Here is a 17,192-nt window from a genome sequence, read left to right on the forward strand (position 1 = left end):
AATGATGGAAGGAGGGAGCAAGAAGAAACAATCAAGAAGAACCCCCGTCAAATCTCTCTCTCCAGTTCCTTGACTTTCTAACAGGAGTCAGTGTTCATAATCTTGTGCCTCAGCCAGCAATCCTGTTCTCTGACACTCGCCCCTCAAACAGTATACGCTGGCGATGCAAGGGGGCCACCACCTGGCCTAGTGTGAGACTGATATTACCAAGAGGAAGAGATGAATTCATGAAATCAACCTGGATGCTGATGATGTTGTATTGAACTTTATGTAATTCACACTAATCTGTCTGAAGTTCTGTCATCCTTTGGGGTTTTGCTCAGACTTTTGGGAAACTGATTTAATCAGTATAAAATAACCTGAATCTGTATTTCATGATGTCAAGAAAAGTGAAGCACATTTTTCATCATGAATGAAGAACACGGGTTCATCTGACAGACTGTGTGTTTTGAGTCTGTTTGAGTAAAGTAATTCAGCAACAAGAGGTGGAACACTGAGAATATCTATCAAGAGACATTTCTGCTCCAAACAAGGTGTTATGATGATTTGATTGCTGGAAAAAACTCATCCAAAACCAAAGAGTTGACATGAAAAGAGTGTTTATTTTATCAAAGCTGGAAGAAAATCATGATGAAAGAAGATGAATATTGATGAAGAGAGTTTGGTTTGATGATAGAAGAAAGAGAAAGAGAGTGAATGACAGAGGTGAGATGAGTGTGAGAGTCAAAGCAGTGTGAGAGTCCCAGTGAGTCCGGTCAGGACTGGGAACACTGGTCTCTCCTCAGTGTCTCTCTGAGGGGAGTCTGGGAGCCCTGGGTGGCCTCACAGGTCACAGAGCCCACCTTCCTCCACTGGTCTGCAGGGAGCCTCAGGGTGCTGCTCCAGCTGTAGAGGCCGTCCTTCTGCAGCACCCCGGGGCTCCTGCTCTCCTCCCAGCTGCTGCTGCTGCTGCTGTCCTCCACCTTCCAGCTCAGACTCCAGCCTGAGGGGAAGCCCTTGTTGGCCAGGCACATGAGCGTGGCCTTCCCCTGCTGCAGCTCCTCTCTGGAGGGGGGCAGCACCGTCAGGGTGGGGGGCCTGTCACCTAGGAGACACCAATCAGATGAGAGGACAGGGAGCAGCCAGCTGTCAATCAAACAGCACACACCTGGACAGCTTCAGTGGGACACACATCATTTTGTCCTTCAACAAGTTGCTGCCAGATGCTTTTTCTGCTCCAGCAGTCACTCACTCACACATTGTTTCACTTCCCTTTAAGAAGCCTCTCATGCACATCAGCACAGAGAGAATCATCCAACAGTTTGACCTGAAACACCTCAAACTGCACCGGAAGGAACACAAACACATGTCTCAACCTTTACTGGCAAAGATTTGCATCAACGTGATCAGAAAGTTACACTTTATAACTTAAGAGAGGAAACTTTAACAACATGAGGTTTGAATCGGATGTAATTTTTTTCCCAATATTTACAGCAACATTTGAGAAAATGTGTTTTCATTAACTGGTATTTCTTTTGCAATTGATTCCTGTCAGGATTTGACAATCAGAAACAAACGTGCCAAAGTTATGAAACGTACAGACACATCTATAAATACACAGTTAATTCCTGAAACAATTCCTGTGAAAGTTTGACTCTAGAGTGAAAATGGTTTATTAAAGTGATCCAAGTCCCTGTTGGAGTCAGTCAGAGCATTTCCATAGAGAGCCACTTTGCATCAGCAGCACCATGCTCCAGTGCTCTGGGAGAGTTTATAGTCCTGACAGTTGAAGACTGGATGACTGACAGCTGTCCTTCAGGACAACAGAAGACAGAGAAATCCTCCTCATCACAAACATGAGTGTGATCTGCGTCCTCATCTGGACTCTCCTCTGCTGCTGCTTCACAGGTAAAGTCCAGAGAATCCAACTCCTCTCCTCTATGAACATCCGTCCCTCTGAAATGAAGCCCACAAAACCATGAGGCTGCTTTCTCTTTCTGTCTGTCTCCTCAGAGTCCAGAGGCCAGGTCACAGTGACTCAGTCTGCAGCAGTCAGCTCTGCTGTGGGACAAACCGTCACCATCACATGTAGGACCAGTCAGAATGTCTACAGCAACTATTTAGCCTGGTACCAACAGAAAGATGGACAACCTCCTAAACTGCTCATTGAGCGCAGCAGCACTCGATATTCAGGGACTCCAGGTCGTTTTACAGGCAGTGGATCAAACTCTGACTTCACTCTGACCATCAGTGGAGTTCAAGCTGAAGATGCTGCAGTTTATTACTGTCAGAGTTTTCATTATCCCAACAGTCAATATGTGTTCACACAGTGAAAAACTGTCGTACAAAAACCTCCCTCAGTCAGACTGAACAGAAACTGAACTGACTGCTGCTCACTGATACACTTCACTGAACACACACACACACACACACACACACACACACACACACACACAAAGACTTATTCTATTTAAACTGCACTTATGAATATCTTTAAATCGATCACTTTTCTGCATGACAGGTCATTATAATCACAATTCACATTAAGATATAAAAATAAAAATGATTTCATTTATAACCCAGGCTGCGTTTTCTGTCATTTCTAATCAGATTCTGATCATATTGATTTTCAGTCTAGAGAAGTACAACATACACCAAAACAAACTAATCAGATTCAGTCTAACAGCCCTTCTCAACAAATTTATTTAATATTCACAGAGGCTGGTCAAGTTTCAGATCATCGTCAGTTCAACAGAATAATTGATAGAAGTCGACTCTTTATTACTCGTTCACTCTCTTGTTGCTTTTAAACGCCTGTTGTTCGTTGGCTCTGAACACATGTACAGACTCACAGTATTGAAATGAGTTTTCTCTGCAGGGTGGCGGCCGTCACTCTTGGTGATAGAGTGAGGAGTTCGGCCATCAGGAGAACCTCAAAGTGGAGCTGCTCCTCCTCCACATTGAGAGGAGCCAGTTGAGGTGGTTCATCTGATCAGGAGCAAGGAACTGAAGGGGCCGAGATTTGATGACGTGGAAGAGGTGCAAAAAAAAAAAATCGAAGGACGCTCTTAAAGAGACCACTACACAGGAGCATGCTGACTGTAATGAGCAATGGAAATCCCAGCTGCAGCGCTGTATTCAAGCCAAAGGAGAGGACTTTGATGGTGACAGTTTTGATTAAATGTGAAAATAAAAAAAATAAAAAGTTATAACCACAGTCCGGTTTCTTTTGGGTCCCCCCTTGTACATCACAGAAAGTGTCTGAAGCGTCATCTGTCTACGACTCGTGTTCACAGCTCGACTGAGATGAAAATGGAAACGATAAAAGCAGTGCTTATGTTTTCGATAACTTTTGGTTTTATTGCATTTTCATTCACAAATGTTTTGTTATGTCGAGGAGCAGAGGAGAAAGAGTGCTCGGACACTTTATCAAACACGCTGGCCGTCCCAAAGATGGAGGCTGTTTTGGTGAACAGTGGTGTGGGTTTGGGTGTAGGCTGGCCTCCACCTGGAGCAGAATCTGACGGTGCCATGCCACTTCTTCTCCACCTCTGCCACACATCTCTCTGTGGCTCTCTCAGTGTTTACAGCTGACCACATGCTGCTGCTCACTCCTTTTTCTGTTATTAGTGATTCCAGTGTCACCACCAGACAATATCATTTTCCTGCTTCTCTTCTTTGCCACCATTTAGCGTAAAAGTAAAGTGCTGTCAATGTGCGAAAAACTGAGAGTTCACAATGGACCATCATGAGAATAATCATGATTAAATATTTTAATCGATTGACAGCCTTAATATGAACACTTTTTTAAAACATGGTTTAAAGAAATAGACTTGTTCAGAAAAAAACAAAACAAAACTCCTCCCCACAAGCTGAGGTGAGACGTGCCATTGTAACACAGCTGTGAGAGCCTGGTGTTTCATGTAAGGTGGTCGCCATGTTAAGTGGTGACCAACTTCCTTTATGCCCCTTTGACACAGAAGTCCTGAGTTCTGAGGTCTGCAGATCACTGTGGTGGTGAACTGCAGTACAACATGGAACAAAAAGCGGTACCTCCTTTCACAACAGACTTCGGATTGTCGTGGAGGGTATGACGCATTTACATTTCACACCATCACTAATGGACAGCAGATTGATTTTGACATGACATGCTTTTTGTGTTGAAGTACAGATATGGAGACATTTTTAAAGCCCTCATCTAACTATTCCTCACCAGTGACCAAAAAGAGGAGCACGATGAAGCAAGAAGTCTGACCACTACTGTGTGTTTTTTAACATCACCAGTTTTAACCAGCAGGAAGCCCCGGTGAGAACAGTGAGGAGACGCTACCTTACTTCTGAAGTGGCTGCAGATTTTATAGAGATTTTACAGAGCACTCCTGCAGTGATTTTACCTGCATCTTGTGATTTTATTGTTGACGATTTTAACAGTAAACTGAAGTCCAGTCTGGATTCAGTCGCTCCACTTTTAACTAAAACAATCAAGGGCCATTCCAAACCCCCGTGGAGGAGAAATGATATAGTCATCAAACTGAAAAGAAACTGCAGGAGTGCTGAAAGAAGGTGGAGAAAATCCAAGTTGACCGTACATCACCAGATTCTACGTCAACAACTCAAAATTTACAATAATGCAGTTAAACAGGCCCGAACTTCCCACTTCTCTCAACTTATTTCAGACAATAAAGACAACCCCCGGTTCCTCTTCTCCACCTTCAACATTTTAACTGGCACTAATTTTAATAAAGCTTTTAAGGAGCCAACAGACGCTCTCTGTGAAGACTTTGCAGACCACTTCAGAACTAAAATCATGGACATCAGGTCTAGTCTTTTACCCCAACAGGTTTTATCAGTGAACACAGCTGAACCGTTGTCCATGCCTGAGGAAACACTGGACAGTTTTGACCTGGTTGATGCGAGGACTCTTGGTCGAGTTTTCTCCCAAGTAAAATCAACAACCTGCCTTTTAGATCCCATCCCCACACCACTTTTTAAATCACTGTATGGATTCCTTGAGGAACAGATTTTAAATATCATGAACAGCTCTCTTCAGACGGGTGTCTTCCCCACTGCCTTTAAAACGGCGGTGGTGAAGCCCCTTCTGAAGAAGAGCAGTTTAGACCCCGATGTTTTTAATAACTACAGACCAGGATCCAACTTACCATTTTTAAGTAAAGTTTTAGAAAGACTGGTTTTTAACCAAGTCAATGACTTTTTAATGATTAATAACATTTTAGAAAGACATCAGTCTGGTTTTAGAGTGAACCACAGTACCGAGACGGCCCTTTTAAAGATTTTAAATGATATTAGGTGGAATTTAGATAATAAAAAGCTCACAGTGATGGTTCTACTGGACCTGAGTGCTGCATTTGATACAGTAGACCACCACATTTTAATAAATAGACTGAGTCACCTGGTGGGCCTCTCTGGTACTGTTCTTAACTGGTTCAGTTCTTATCTCACAGATCGATGTTTTTATGTAAGTTTGGATCCTTGTTCCTCAGGAACCCATGAAATTAGGTGTGGGGTTCCCCAAGGTTCAATTTTAGGTCCTATACTTTTTAATCTCTACATGCTTCCACTTGGGGACGTCATCAGGAGACACGGCATCAGTTTCCATAGTTACGCTGACGACACTCAGCTGTACATCGCCGTGTCTCCTGATGACTCAGGGCCAATAGAAACCCTTTTTAACTGTATTTCAGACATCAAGTCATGGATGGCAGTGAATTTCCTACAGCTCAACCAGGACAAGACTGAGGTTTTAGTTATCGGTCCTGAAGGTCAGAGAGAGAAGATTTTACCAAAATTACGGGATTTTAAACCAGCACAATTAGTTAAGAACCTGGGCGTGATTTTTGACTCTGAGCTAAGTTTTATTCCACACATAAAAAACATAACTAAGATTGGATTTTATCATCTTAAGAACATAGCTAGAGTCCGCCCGTTTCTCTCTCAGGCCAGCACAGAGGTGCTAATGCAGCTTTTATCTCCTGTAGATTAGACTACTGTAATGCCTTGCTCTCTGGTCTTCCCAAAAAGAATATTTCAAACTTACAGCTATTACAAAACGCAGCCGCTCGCGTGCTGACGAGGACCAGGGGGCGGAGCCACATTACACCGGTTTTACAGTCGCTGCATTGGCTCCCTGTCCGCTTCAGGATCGATTTTAAGGTTCTCTTATTAGTTTTTAAATGTCTTAACGGCCTTGCGCCTTCTTATTTAGCTGATCTGTTTTTACCCTATCGACCCTCGCGGGCCCTGAGGTCCTCTGGCAGTGCCTTATTGTGTGTTCCTAAAGCCAGAACCAAGACTCATGGTGAGGCGGCTTTTGGCCATTATGGCCCCCGCCTGTGGAACAGCCTGCCAGAGAACCTCAGGACCGCAGAGACTGTTGATATTTTTAAAGGGAGGTTGAAAACACACCTTTTTAATCAGGCTTTTAACTGACCTTTTATAGTCCTCTTATTCCATTCTTATTTATGTAATTTTATTCTATTTTATTATGCACATTCAACTTGTTTTACTTTTTTACTTTATAATCCTATCTTATTATCTTATTTTAATTTTGTGTCATATTTTATTATGTTTTAGCTGTTTAATTCCAGTGTTTCCTCAGGGGGGTCCTTCACACCAGGAGTTGGTGCTGGTCCAATGCTGGGGTTACTGTGCCCGGGTACTCTGGTCCTGGCTGGCCTGGGGGCTCCACACTTTGGTGTGCGAGTTCCCATGGTCTGTCGGGGTCGGGGGTCGGGCGCTGGAGCCCCAGTTTTAATTGACCCTCGACTTTCCTTGGTGTGGGGGGCCCCACTGGTGGCGTTTTCCCTAAGATGCTCAGTGCCATGCCATGTCTCCTCTGTTCTGTGTGAATTAATGGTAGAGTGTGAGTGTGAGTGTGAGTGTGAGTGTGAGTGTGAGTGTGAGTGTGAGGGTGAGGGTGAGTGTGAGGGTGAGTGTGTGTGTGGTGCATACTGTTTGATGGCGCGGTTTTTATTCTTTTTGTTTTTATGACTGTTTTTAATGTTCAGCACTTTGCGTTGTTTTTATTAATATGAAAAGTGCTATATAAATAAAATCTGATTTGATTTGATTTGATTTGAGAATGCCATAAACAAATTTTGCTTTATTTTCTTCCTCAACAAGAAAACCAAGATTCTGAACGATGCCGAGCAGTGTGCTGCTCACTCGGGCCGTCACCGCGGCGCAGAGCGGTGCTCACACGGAGCGTCGGACTGCCACTTGTATGGCCATAGCCCCCCCCGTACGTGGCACCCTTGGCGCCCGCCTAGTTCGCCTATGCCTAGAGCCGGCCCTGTGCTGCCTCACATTTATTGTAGCATTTCCTCAAAGCATCTACTATGCTGCAAAACCCCCACCTATCTCACTGAACTCTTCCACCCACACACTTCAGCTAGAACCCGGTCAGGCCAACTGCACTATCTGCGCCCGCCCAGGATTGGGCCCAGCACCATGGGCGACAGGGCCTTTGAGGCTGCTGCTCCCTGTCTGTGGAATGCCATCTCTGACCACCTCAGGGCTCCACAAACATTGGACTCTTTCAAAAAAGGGCTGAAATCCTTTTTAATTTCTTACTGCTTTTCCTATTGGCAGTTTTTGCTGTGGGCAACATGGACAATTGCCCAGGGCGGCATTCTCCAGGGGGCACCACGTGAATGAAGAAAAAAAACATTCATTTGTGCTCAGTGCTCATTTGCTCATCAGGTTGCCCATCATGTTATAGGTGACAAATGAGCACCCTCTAAAGGCGGGAAGTCGCTGCTCACAGAAGTGGATTAAACCAAACCAAGAAGGGAGGGAGGGAGGGGGGAACAGTTTGCTGCTGGGCCTCACCCATAGATTGTAAATACAATGGATAGAGCTTTCGTGACGTCACCCATAGCATTCCCAAATGCCGTTCTGAAGAATCCAGTGGGTTCAGCAGACTGTCTCTATACTGAACATTTGAAACTGGATGTAAATGTGATTGGTCCAGCCTGTCACGTGACCACATCTCGTGGACAGAGGAGGCCCTGTGATAGGGCGATTTATGCAAAACTTTAACTCGTAATATAAAATCAACAGATGAGTTATGTGAAAATCAGAGTCTGGTGAAACAGCACGGTTGTAGAAACTAGTGATAGAGACCAGAACATGTTCTGAAACTGGGCGCTTTATATCTTTATCTGCACTCTGAAAATCGGCATTGTTGAGTGGGTTCGAAAGAGACCAGGGCTCTTTTTGAAACCAACCCCCTGCTGGAATTTCCCTGAAATTACAGCTTTTTTGCACTTCCATATTATCTTCATGTTTTATGAGTGGAGGTTGGCGCTTGGCCTCACCCTTCAGGTTAATTAGAAGTCAAATTACAACACAAATTGCTTATAGATAAAGCACATTTCAATTCATAATATTATATGATATTGAATACAGTGTCTCACATGCTATTTCACTGTGAAAATGTTCAATAACAAAAACAAGCAAGGGGTGCAGTCCGTCCAGGGCGTCATACAAGCAGCCACTGGCTTTTCCTGAGTGATTTTACTGCTGATTGCTTTTACTGTTTATACTGTCTTGCTTTTTGTATTGTCTTCTTGATTGTGCTTTTTGAGATTTTCCCACAAATGTAAAGTGCATTATAAGTAAAAGCCGTTATTATTATTATTAGTATTATTAAAACGTTGCCAGTGTTTTGATGGAATTCAGGGACAACGTTGATGAGGCCAAGTCTGTTTGTCTTGCTCCAGCTACCAAACAGGGAATTTAAACACAGTTTGAGTCAACCAGGACCAGAAAAGTTAAGCGTCACTTTGAAGACAGTCGCTTCACTGAAGCAGAGATTTGAAGCAGAGATTTGCATTTGAACATTTTCAATGCTGTCTTGACATAATCATCCACCCACCTAAAGATTTAGCAGCTTAAATAGAACTGTGACGATGTTTCACCTCCAAATTGCACCGGACGTGGAAGCGCTGCGCCACTCCACGCCGTGTCCCAGAAGTGCTGGCGCGCGCCACAGCACTGGTGATTCGTTTCAGGTCTGTTTTCTGCGCTACTGCTTCAAAACCTCGTAAATTCACTGTCGTTGAGAAAGCACCAGACAGGAAGTTAAACCGGAACTTTCAAAATAAAACACAATGTGCGGACGTAACTTTTTTTCCTACATGTTGTTATGACGCCGCCTCCGGAGGCACGAGCATCAGGTCAACAGGGTCCCAGACAGAAGCAAATGCACAAATGACCGTTTTTAGAATAAATCATACAAAAGAGACTATTGGATAAAGAAAAGCACTCATTTGAGATCAAAATATAAACCATGTACTCACCCTCGCTAGAAGTACTTTGAATCACAGAGCAATGTGACTGGGATGAGCAGAGCGATCTTGTAGAAGTGAAATGAGGTGTGTGTGTGTGTTTTTTTCTGTTTATATCATGTGTTGTTCGTGTGATATCGAGAGCACGAGAGCTTCTGCGAGGAGCTCCCAGTGTGCGTTGACTTTAGGAGCAAGACGCTGGTGCTCCGCTACGCAGTGCAGCGCAGCACTTTCGCGTCTGGTGGAATTCGGGTGCAACGGTGTGTTTCCACCGGACGTGACGCAAATTTTTTGTGTGACGAGATTATATACAAAGTCAATGTAATGACGCGATTGTCGCTCAATCTTGAGCTGCGGGTGGTGGACAGCGAGCCATGACGTGGTTGGCGGCCGGCTGCGAGCGTTTCCAGTGAAAAATAAGCGTGCCCTTCGATTTGCACTGCCAGTCGGCCCCGCCCACCGCTCACCGCCCGAAGCCCGCCGCTTCATCACTCAAGTTGAAATAATTGAACTTTTCAAGCGAATTCACGCCAGGACAGTCTATCAGCGTGGAGGTTTTCACAGACGTGCTGACATAGGGCATGCAGGACTCCAACCACGCAAAACAGAGGGCGTGATGCCAAGGCGAGCGGCTTGCGGCGAGCGGCTTGCGGCGAGTGGCTTGCGGCGAGCGGCTTGCTGCGAGCGGCGTGCTCACTTGTTCACTGCTTCTGGTGGAAGCACAGCGTCAGCCTGAAGTAGTGCTGGAACCGACTGTCTAGGCGCAGGTCCTGCAGAAGACGGTGGAACTCACTGAGCTCAGACCGCCTCCGTAGGGCAGCATGCATCCAGAAGGGACCGCAGCCGGAGCTGACTTCCGCATGCCAAATACAGAGCAGCGATGGTGGTGGGCGGAGCATCTCAGTCTCAATCTTTATTTGTAAAAGCACTTCTCATATTCATAAAAACAATGCAAAGTGCTGAACATTAAAAACAGTCATAAAAACATGGGCGCACACACACACACACACACACACACACACACACACACACACACAGACAGCCGGGTGCACACAGGACTGTGGGAGAATCAGAAGAATCCTGCCCACTGCTGCTGTGCAGGAGACGGTGATGAGGAGGGCTGTGATGTTTCTGCAGGATGTTTTGTGTTGCATAGTTGTATTAGCGTGACGCGTCGCGCGAATGAATTCACATACCAGCGATAAAACTCGGGCGTCTAGCGCAGCACGGTGTCATTTGTCACACGAATGCAGTCGTGTTAAATGCGTCCGGTGGAAACACACCCTAAGACTGCAACACTCTGCAGCAAGCACAGAATAATGCTCTTGTCCGAGCTGCCCAGCAGATCAGGAATCAATACATCCTGCACTTTGGCCATAACTTCTCTGGCCAGCTGCTTTCTTTTAGAACCTGCTTCAAGGATCAGATTGCAAATCAAAATTGTGAGTCATCCAGCCATAGCATCAACTTTTGACGAGGTTTACTCATACCTCCTTTTATTTTTGATTATCCCAGTCACTGTTGCAACCTTTGAGCGCTCATTCTCCAATTTAAAATGGATTAGAAACCACTTGAGAAGCACAATGAAAGAGGAAAGATCTGAAATTTTTTTGTCTGAAAATGAGTCACCCAGGGTGATGGACATTCCATGCATTTTAAATGAATTTGCTGAGCACCATGTGTCAGTGTGTACTCATAATTGGTGGTGAGTCGATCTACTTCAGATGGAATTTATACTAAATTAACCTGTGACCTGCGGTAATTTTACAAAATGTTAATATATTAGCGTACTGTTCTCTCAGGTGATTGATGTTGCTGTCCATGGTGCTGACCTGTGTTGGTACATCAGGCTGTTTGATTGATTTCAAAATGATGTGATCGCTGTCCATGGTGCTGAACTTTTCTGCCACATTGTGTGGTGAAAAAGCCTTCACAATTGATTTTTGAATACATTACTTGAGTAATTCAAGGGAATACAACATTGTAGATTGCATTTTAGGACATGTAATCAGTAATCTATAGGGGAATACATTTTAAAAGTAACCCTCACCACACTGATTAAAGGGTACGTGTTGGTGAGAAGTCTCAGTGGTATACAGAGAGACAGAAGGGCTGCAGTGGACTGCTAATGTTTCACTGTTTAGTTTATACCCAGATGTGAAATGGAAGAATGCTGCGACTCTTGGAATCAAATGGTGTGTCCATGTGACTATTGTGTTTGTAGTGGACTTTAAATAACGAAGCGCAGCACACATTTAACCTTTTATGTAAACCACGGGGAACACACGTACAGCCACTTAACAGGGGTCCTTACTTCCTGACACTGCACAGTGTTGGAACTGATCAATGGAAACATTCCACCAAGGAATGTTAGCTCCAGCATAACCTGGAGTCACGTTGTCTGTCAAGTATTGTGTCTCCTCAAAGAGGAGACATGACCCCTGCTGTGGCAGAGACACAGCAAACTTTGAATCCCTTAAGAACAGAGGAGGTGCCCTTCCCTCCCAGCAGGGGGCTGGCACCATTTGGCGCTTTCTCTAAGCAGGATACCACCGCCATCTTGCTCCACAAGCCTAAAATGGTCGCTCCCATGTGCTCAGGCTCAAACAAAGAAAACTATGACTGAGGTGCAATACCACTGTCCCACCTCATGAGGGCGCTCGTGAGGCTCCTCCCCAGAGCAGAGGAGGGAGGACCTAGATCACCGTCTGATTGGCCAAGCAGACCCTGGGGGTGGGAGCTCCGCCTGCCAGTCAAATAGACGTCACCAGAGGCGCCATCCTCAAACAGATTAAATGGCCTCCAAGCGTCTTGCTGGCCAAGATGTCACCGGTGAACCCTTTTCCCAGCGGACCAGAACGGCAGGGACTCCCCTGGAGCGGAGCAAAGACACCAGCAGGACCGCACCGCTACAGCTCCCCTCCTCCTGCAGAGCCACGGCTCAGCTCTCCTCCATTCTCCTCCCCCCGCAGCCGACCAAGAACCAACTGAGGGCCCGGACAGGAGAACCGGATGCCTCTTTTCCTCCACGTGGACCCCTCCAAGAGCCCAGGGTTCTTCTGGACGCAGAGAACCCGAACGAGATCAGAGCAACGGCTCTGGGGCCTCACCTATGAAACTCTGCGGGAAAATGTGACAATAATTGTGTGTGGGAATGCAAGCAAACTTCTAGCTGCAAAAAAATTCAGGAGCCAAAAAAAATTCAGCTGCACACCTGTTTGCAATTTCCAAGTCACGTTTCAAGTCACCGTTTCAAATCCTGCGGAGAACGTGACGGTGGCCGATCACACCCACATTCCCGCCCCAACTCCACCCCTTGGCACCATATATGGGTATGCAAATGAACTCATGAATGAAATTTGGGTATATTAGAGGGTGCAGCGCACGCGCGGAGGGATGAAGTGTCAAAAAATTAAGATTTTAATGACATTCAGGCGGGTTGCGGTTGAAGCACTTAAATAAAAAAAAAGCAACATTTTAAATCTTATTCCCAACATAAAGAAACGAACGAAAACGATAGAAAAACACTTTTTGATCAGCCAAACTAGCAAAACTGTGCATAATCATGGCATTTACAATTTAATCGCACATTCAGCAGAGTACAGCAGCTTTTCCTTTTCAAGGGCGATCAGCATCTCGCTGCAGGGCAGAACATAAGTGTCAGCCGGCAGGTGAGACGCGCCGCATGCAGGTGGATCTGCCGCTGTGGAGGTTTGAGGTGTTGCTGCAGCGCCTTATTGGTGAGGTGGAGAGCCGGTCTTCTGTCCTTTTTGGAGGACACAGTGGAGAGACAAATAGAAAAACGTTGAGTGGGAGCAGGTGCCAGTGCCGTCGGGCCACTACTGCTGAAGTGAAAAAAGTGGTCCGACTTGAAGGCGAGTTGTCATAATTCATAGTGTCTCAACATTGCAGAAACACCTTAAAAAAACACTTAACATAAAAATATAGTGGAAATTGGTTGCACAGTATGATTGTGCGTCCATGCATTATCAAAATTGTTTTGCCTCTGGAGTCAACAGGATTTAATGTGCTGCAGCTGTGAACCCGTGATGATTCGGGTTTGGACGTCAGATATGGCCATGGCAAAATAGCAAACATTTTTTGTGTCAATTTGCCATTTAATTGAGAATAATTTGAAATGTGTATCATGAAAAAAATTATTATGTCATTACAAGTGACAGTCAGTATTGGTAAGTGCAGAGACCAAGACATTTTTTTATTACGTGATGTGTTTGATTGATATTCATTTTGTGTTTATTTTAGAAGATGTAGAAAGGTGAGGGTACAGGATATGAAAACATTCCAAAGCACACTGAACTTGACTTCCTCAAAGTGTCTCCCCTCATGTGCAGTCATCACCACTCACTGTCCATCTTAAATGTATATTTAAATTATATCGAACTTGTATCTGTTATTATTATAGTGTACATATTTGTCCGTCCTAAACGTTTATCGTAATTATCTCTTTGTATCTGCTAATGTATATCTTAATATATGTTATTTATTTCATTATATTTATATCTGTCTTGGATCTTTATGTTAATTATATTTTATTTATATCTGTCAGCTTTTATCTATTACTTAATTATAGAGTGCTGGCCAAAAGTATTGACACCCCTGCAATTCTGTCAGATAATGCTCAATTTCTCCCAGAAAATGATTGCAATTGCAAATGCTTTATTGTTAAAATATTCATTTGTTTTTTTCCTTCAATAGAAACCACTAAACAAATTGCCAAAATGCCAAATTTGATATAATTCCACACCAAACATAAAAAAGGGGTGGACAAAAGTATTGGCACCCTTTGACAAATCATGTGATGCTTCTCTAAATTGTGTAACTAGCAGCACCTGTTACTTACCTGTGGCACATAACAGGCGGTGGCAATAACTAAATCACACTTGCAGTCAGTTAAAATGGATTAAAGTTGACTCAACCTCTGTCCTGTGTGCATGTGTGTACGAGCATTTTGGAAGAATGTTCTCTGGTCAGATGACACAAAAATAGAGCTTTTTGGGAAAAGGCATCAACAAAGAGTTTACAGGAAAGCAAACGAGGCCTTCAAAGAAAAGAACACAGTCCCTACAGTCAAACATGGTGCAGGCTCCCTGATGTTTTGGGGTTGCTTTGCTCGCCTCTGGCACTGAACTGTTTGACCGTGTGCATGGCATTATGAAGTCTGAAGACTACCAACAATTTTGCAGCGTAATGTAGGGCCCAGTGTGAGAAAGCTGGGTCTCCTTCAGAGGTCATGGGTCGTCCAGCAGGACAATGCCCCAAAACACACTTCAATAAGCACTCAAAAATGGTTTGGGAGAAAGCACTGAAGGCTTCTGAAGTGGCCAGCAATGAGTCCAGACCTGAATCCCAGAGAACACCTGTGGAGAGATCTCAGAATGGCCGTTTGGAGAAAGCACCCTTCAAATCTCGGGGACCTGGAACAGTTTGCCAAAGAAGAATGGTCTAAAATTCCAGCAGAGCATTGTAAGAAACTGACTGATGGTTACCGGAAGCAGTTGTTCGCAGTTATTTTGTCTGAAGGTTGCGCCACCAAGTATTAGGCTGAGGGTGCCAAAACTTTTGTCCGGTCCATTTTTGGAATTTTGTGTAAAATGATAATTGATTTGACTTTTTTTCATTCTCTTTTGTGCTTTTTCATTGCAAGCAAAATAAATGAAGATATTACCAAAGCATTTGTGATTGCAATAATTTTCGGGGAGATATTGAGCATTATCTGACAGAATTGCAGGGGTGTCAATACTTTTGGCCAGCATTGTATGTGTCGTCGATTTGTATTTCCATTATATTTAATTTCAATTTAATAATTAGTTGTGTTGGTCAGTATATTTCTGTTCTGTAATTATATCTGATTTTACATACAAATTATATTTAACTTTTCCTTGTACGGTTGGCCTTTGTATTTTTCAGTGGCGGACCGTGCATTTCACACTAAGGCCTTCAGAACAGATCCGTCTGAACCAATCCACCTCTCAATAACTATTTGATGTCTATAAAAAAAATCTTATATACAGATATGCATATAAAGAGTTGTTGCACAGCAGATAGATACTTGTCCAGCCAGAATAAATGCCTTTGCTGAAGTGCACAAGTCTCCTACTACATCTGTGCACATACAATAAGTATCAACAACTTAATAAAACAGCAATATTATTAGGAAAAGAGGAACATTTTACTCACCAAAATCCCGATTATTTGTAAACAAAATCCATCCTCCTTTCCTTCCTCAAAAAGAGTTCAATTGTTCTGTCAATTGATTATCTGATTATCCATGCGTTTCAGTTCCATAAAGCCAGGGCTGAAAGTCAAGCTTGCCCTGAGGTATTGTAGGTTTTATTTCTCTTCTGGTCTTCTTCTTTTTCTTCTTTGGAATAATTGGTAGGTGACCAACAACTTAGGTGCATACCGCTACCTACTGTGTCTCTTGGTGAATGTAAATCAGAAGGCCTGAATATGCTGTTGTTGGTGTACGCTAGCTAGAAGGCGCTGAGTCACCAACTCGAATTCTGATTGGTGGAAGCAACTGTCTGTTTGACGCTTCACTTTACTTTACCGCGCCATCAGGAACGGACTGTGAAGGCCTCGGGCATATTTCTTTGACCCTAGCAACAGATGATGCCTGAAATTTGATTGGCTAAATGATTTAATATGAAAAAAACATGTCTGGAAGCAGCGCAACCACGGGAAAACTATGAAAGGAACTGGAACATACCGTTAGGAATCATTTATTAATTATTTATGGAAAAAATATAATTAAAATCAGTCTGTAATTCAGATACTTTTTAGGCCAGCAGACAAGGCTTTGCAGGCCCTGACGGCCCACCACTGGTATTTTTCTACTTTTCTTTCTACGTGTCTTGCCGCTGCAACCCTGCAGTTTCCCCATGTGGGACAAATAAAGGACTTTCAATTCCGTTTCCTTCTGCCTTTTCGTCTCCACGTAGTTTTTCTGAATTGTGCGGTCCTGTACGGCAGCTATGTTGTTGGCGGTGAGGACCGCAAAGTCACGCGCATTCTTTTCCTTCACAAAATGTGTATAGGTACCTGCTTTGGCGCAGAGGAGCCGCTGCGCAAAGTTTGGGGCTCGTTTTGTGCGCCACAAGCTTTATAGGTGAGGCCCCTAATCTCCCCACCGAAATCACTGTATTTCGCCGACTGCAACACAGACGCCAAGCTTCGACCACACGCCTGGCGGCCAAACACTCCCCTCTTCAGAACACCATAGGTGAGCCTTGGGCGGGTTAGGCAGATAGATAGGAGTGTAATTCATGCATTGGCTTTTATTAATGAACGGACTGAAGCGTGTCATTATTGCAAGACTGTTTATTTTTCTTTCTTCACCTCTCTTCTCCTCGTGTGTGCACCTGCGCACACGACCGCGAGCACGAGCTTCCCTCCTCACCTCAAACTCGCAAAACATCCGGCCAGCCGTCGCTTTGTTTATGCGTGTGAGGAGGTAAGCCCATCTCGGCCTCTCCTCTGGTACTAACCCGAGCTTCGGAGATTCGAACCAGCGCGGTAGTCGGGAGCACGCACGTACGTGGCTACCGCGCCTCCCGATTCTCCACCCTCTCCCTCTTCCTCTCTCCTCTCCGCTCCTGCGCAGGTGCGACATCGCCAGATGCCCCCCACCGCCACCTTTCTCTTCCTTTTCCCCTCAGTCTCCATCTCACGTGATCTCGTAAAAAAGAGACAGTGGCTGGGACATCTTTACTCATTTGGCGGCGACGACACTTCCTGGAGCTTCCTCACTATGACCCTGTCCAGGGCCTTCAGGTCTTTCAGCACTGCGTCGCACAGTTTGACCATATCAGCGGGTGTGGTCAATCTGTCTTCCACATCCAACAGCTCCTCGTTAGGTGGAACAGCTTCCTCAGCCTGCTGCAT

At 44.6% G+C, this 17,192-nt stretch overlaps 1 gene segment (V, D, J or C); it reads right to left on the reverse strand.

Annotated features, from left to right (window-relative positions):
- Positions 1-578: 578 nt before the first annotated feature.
- Positions 579-17,192, reverse strand: LOC115387934 (Ig kappa-b4 chain C region-like). The segment is given in 2 exon segments: positions 579-1,155; positions 17,020-17,192. Coding segments are annotated over 2 exon segments (573 nt in total).

This window comes from Salarias fasciatus, chromosome 5 (assembly GCF_902148845.1).
Source record: "Salarias fasciatus chromosome 5, fSalaFa1.1, whole genome shotgun sequence".
Lineage (NCBI taxonomy): Eukaryota > Metazoa > Chordata > Actinopteri > Blenniiformes > Blenniidae > Salarias > Salarias fasciatus.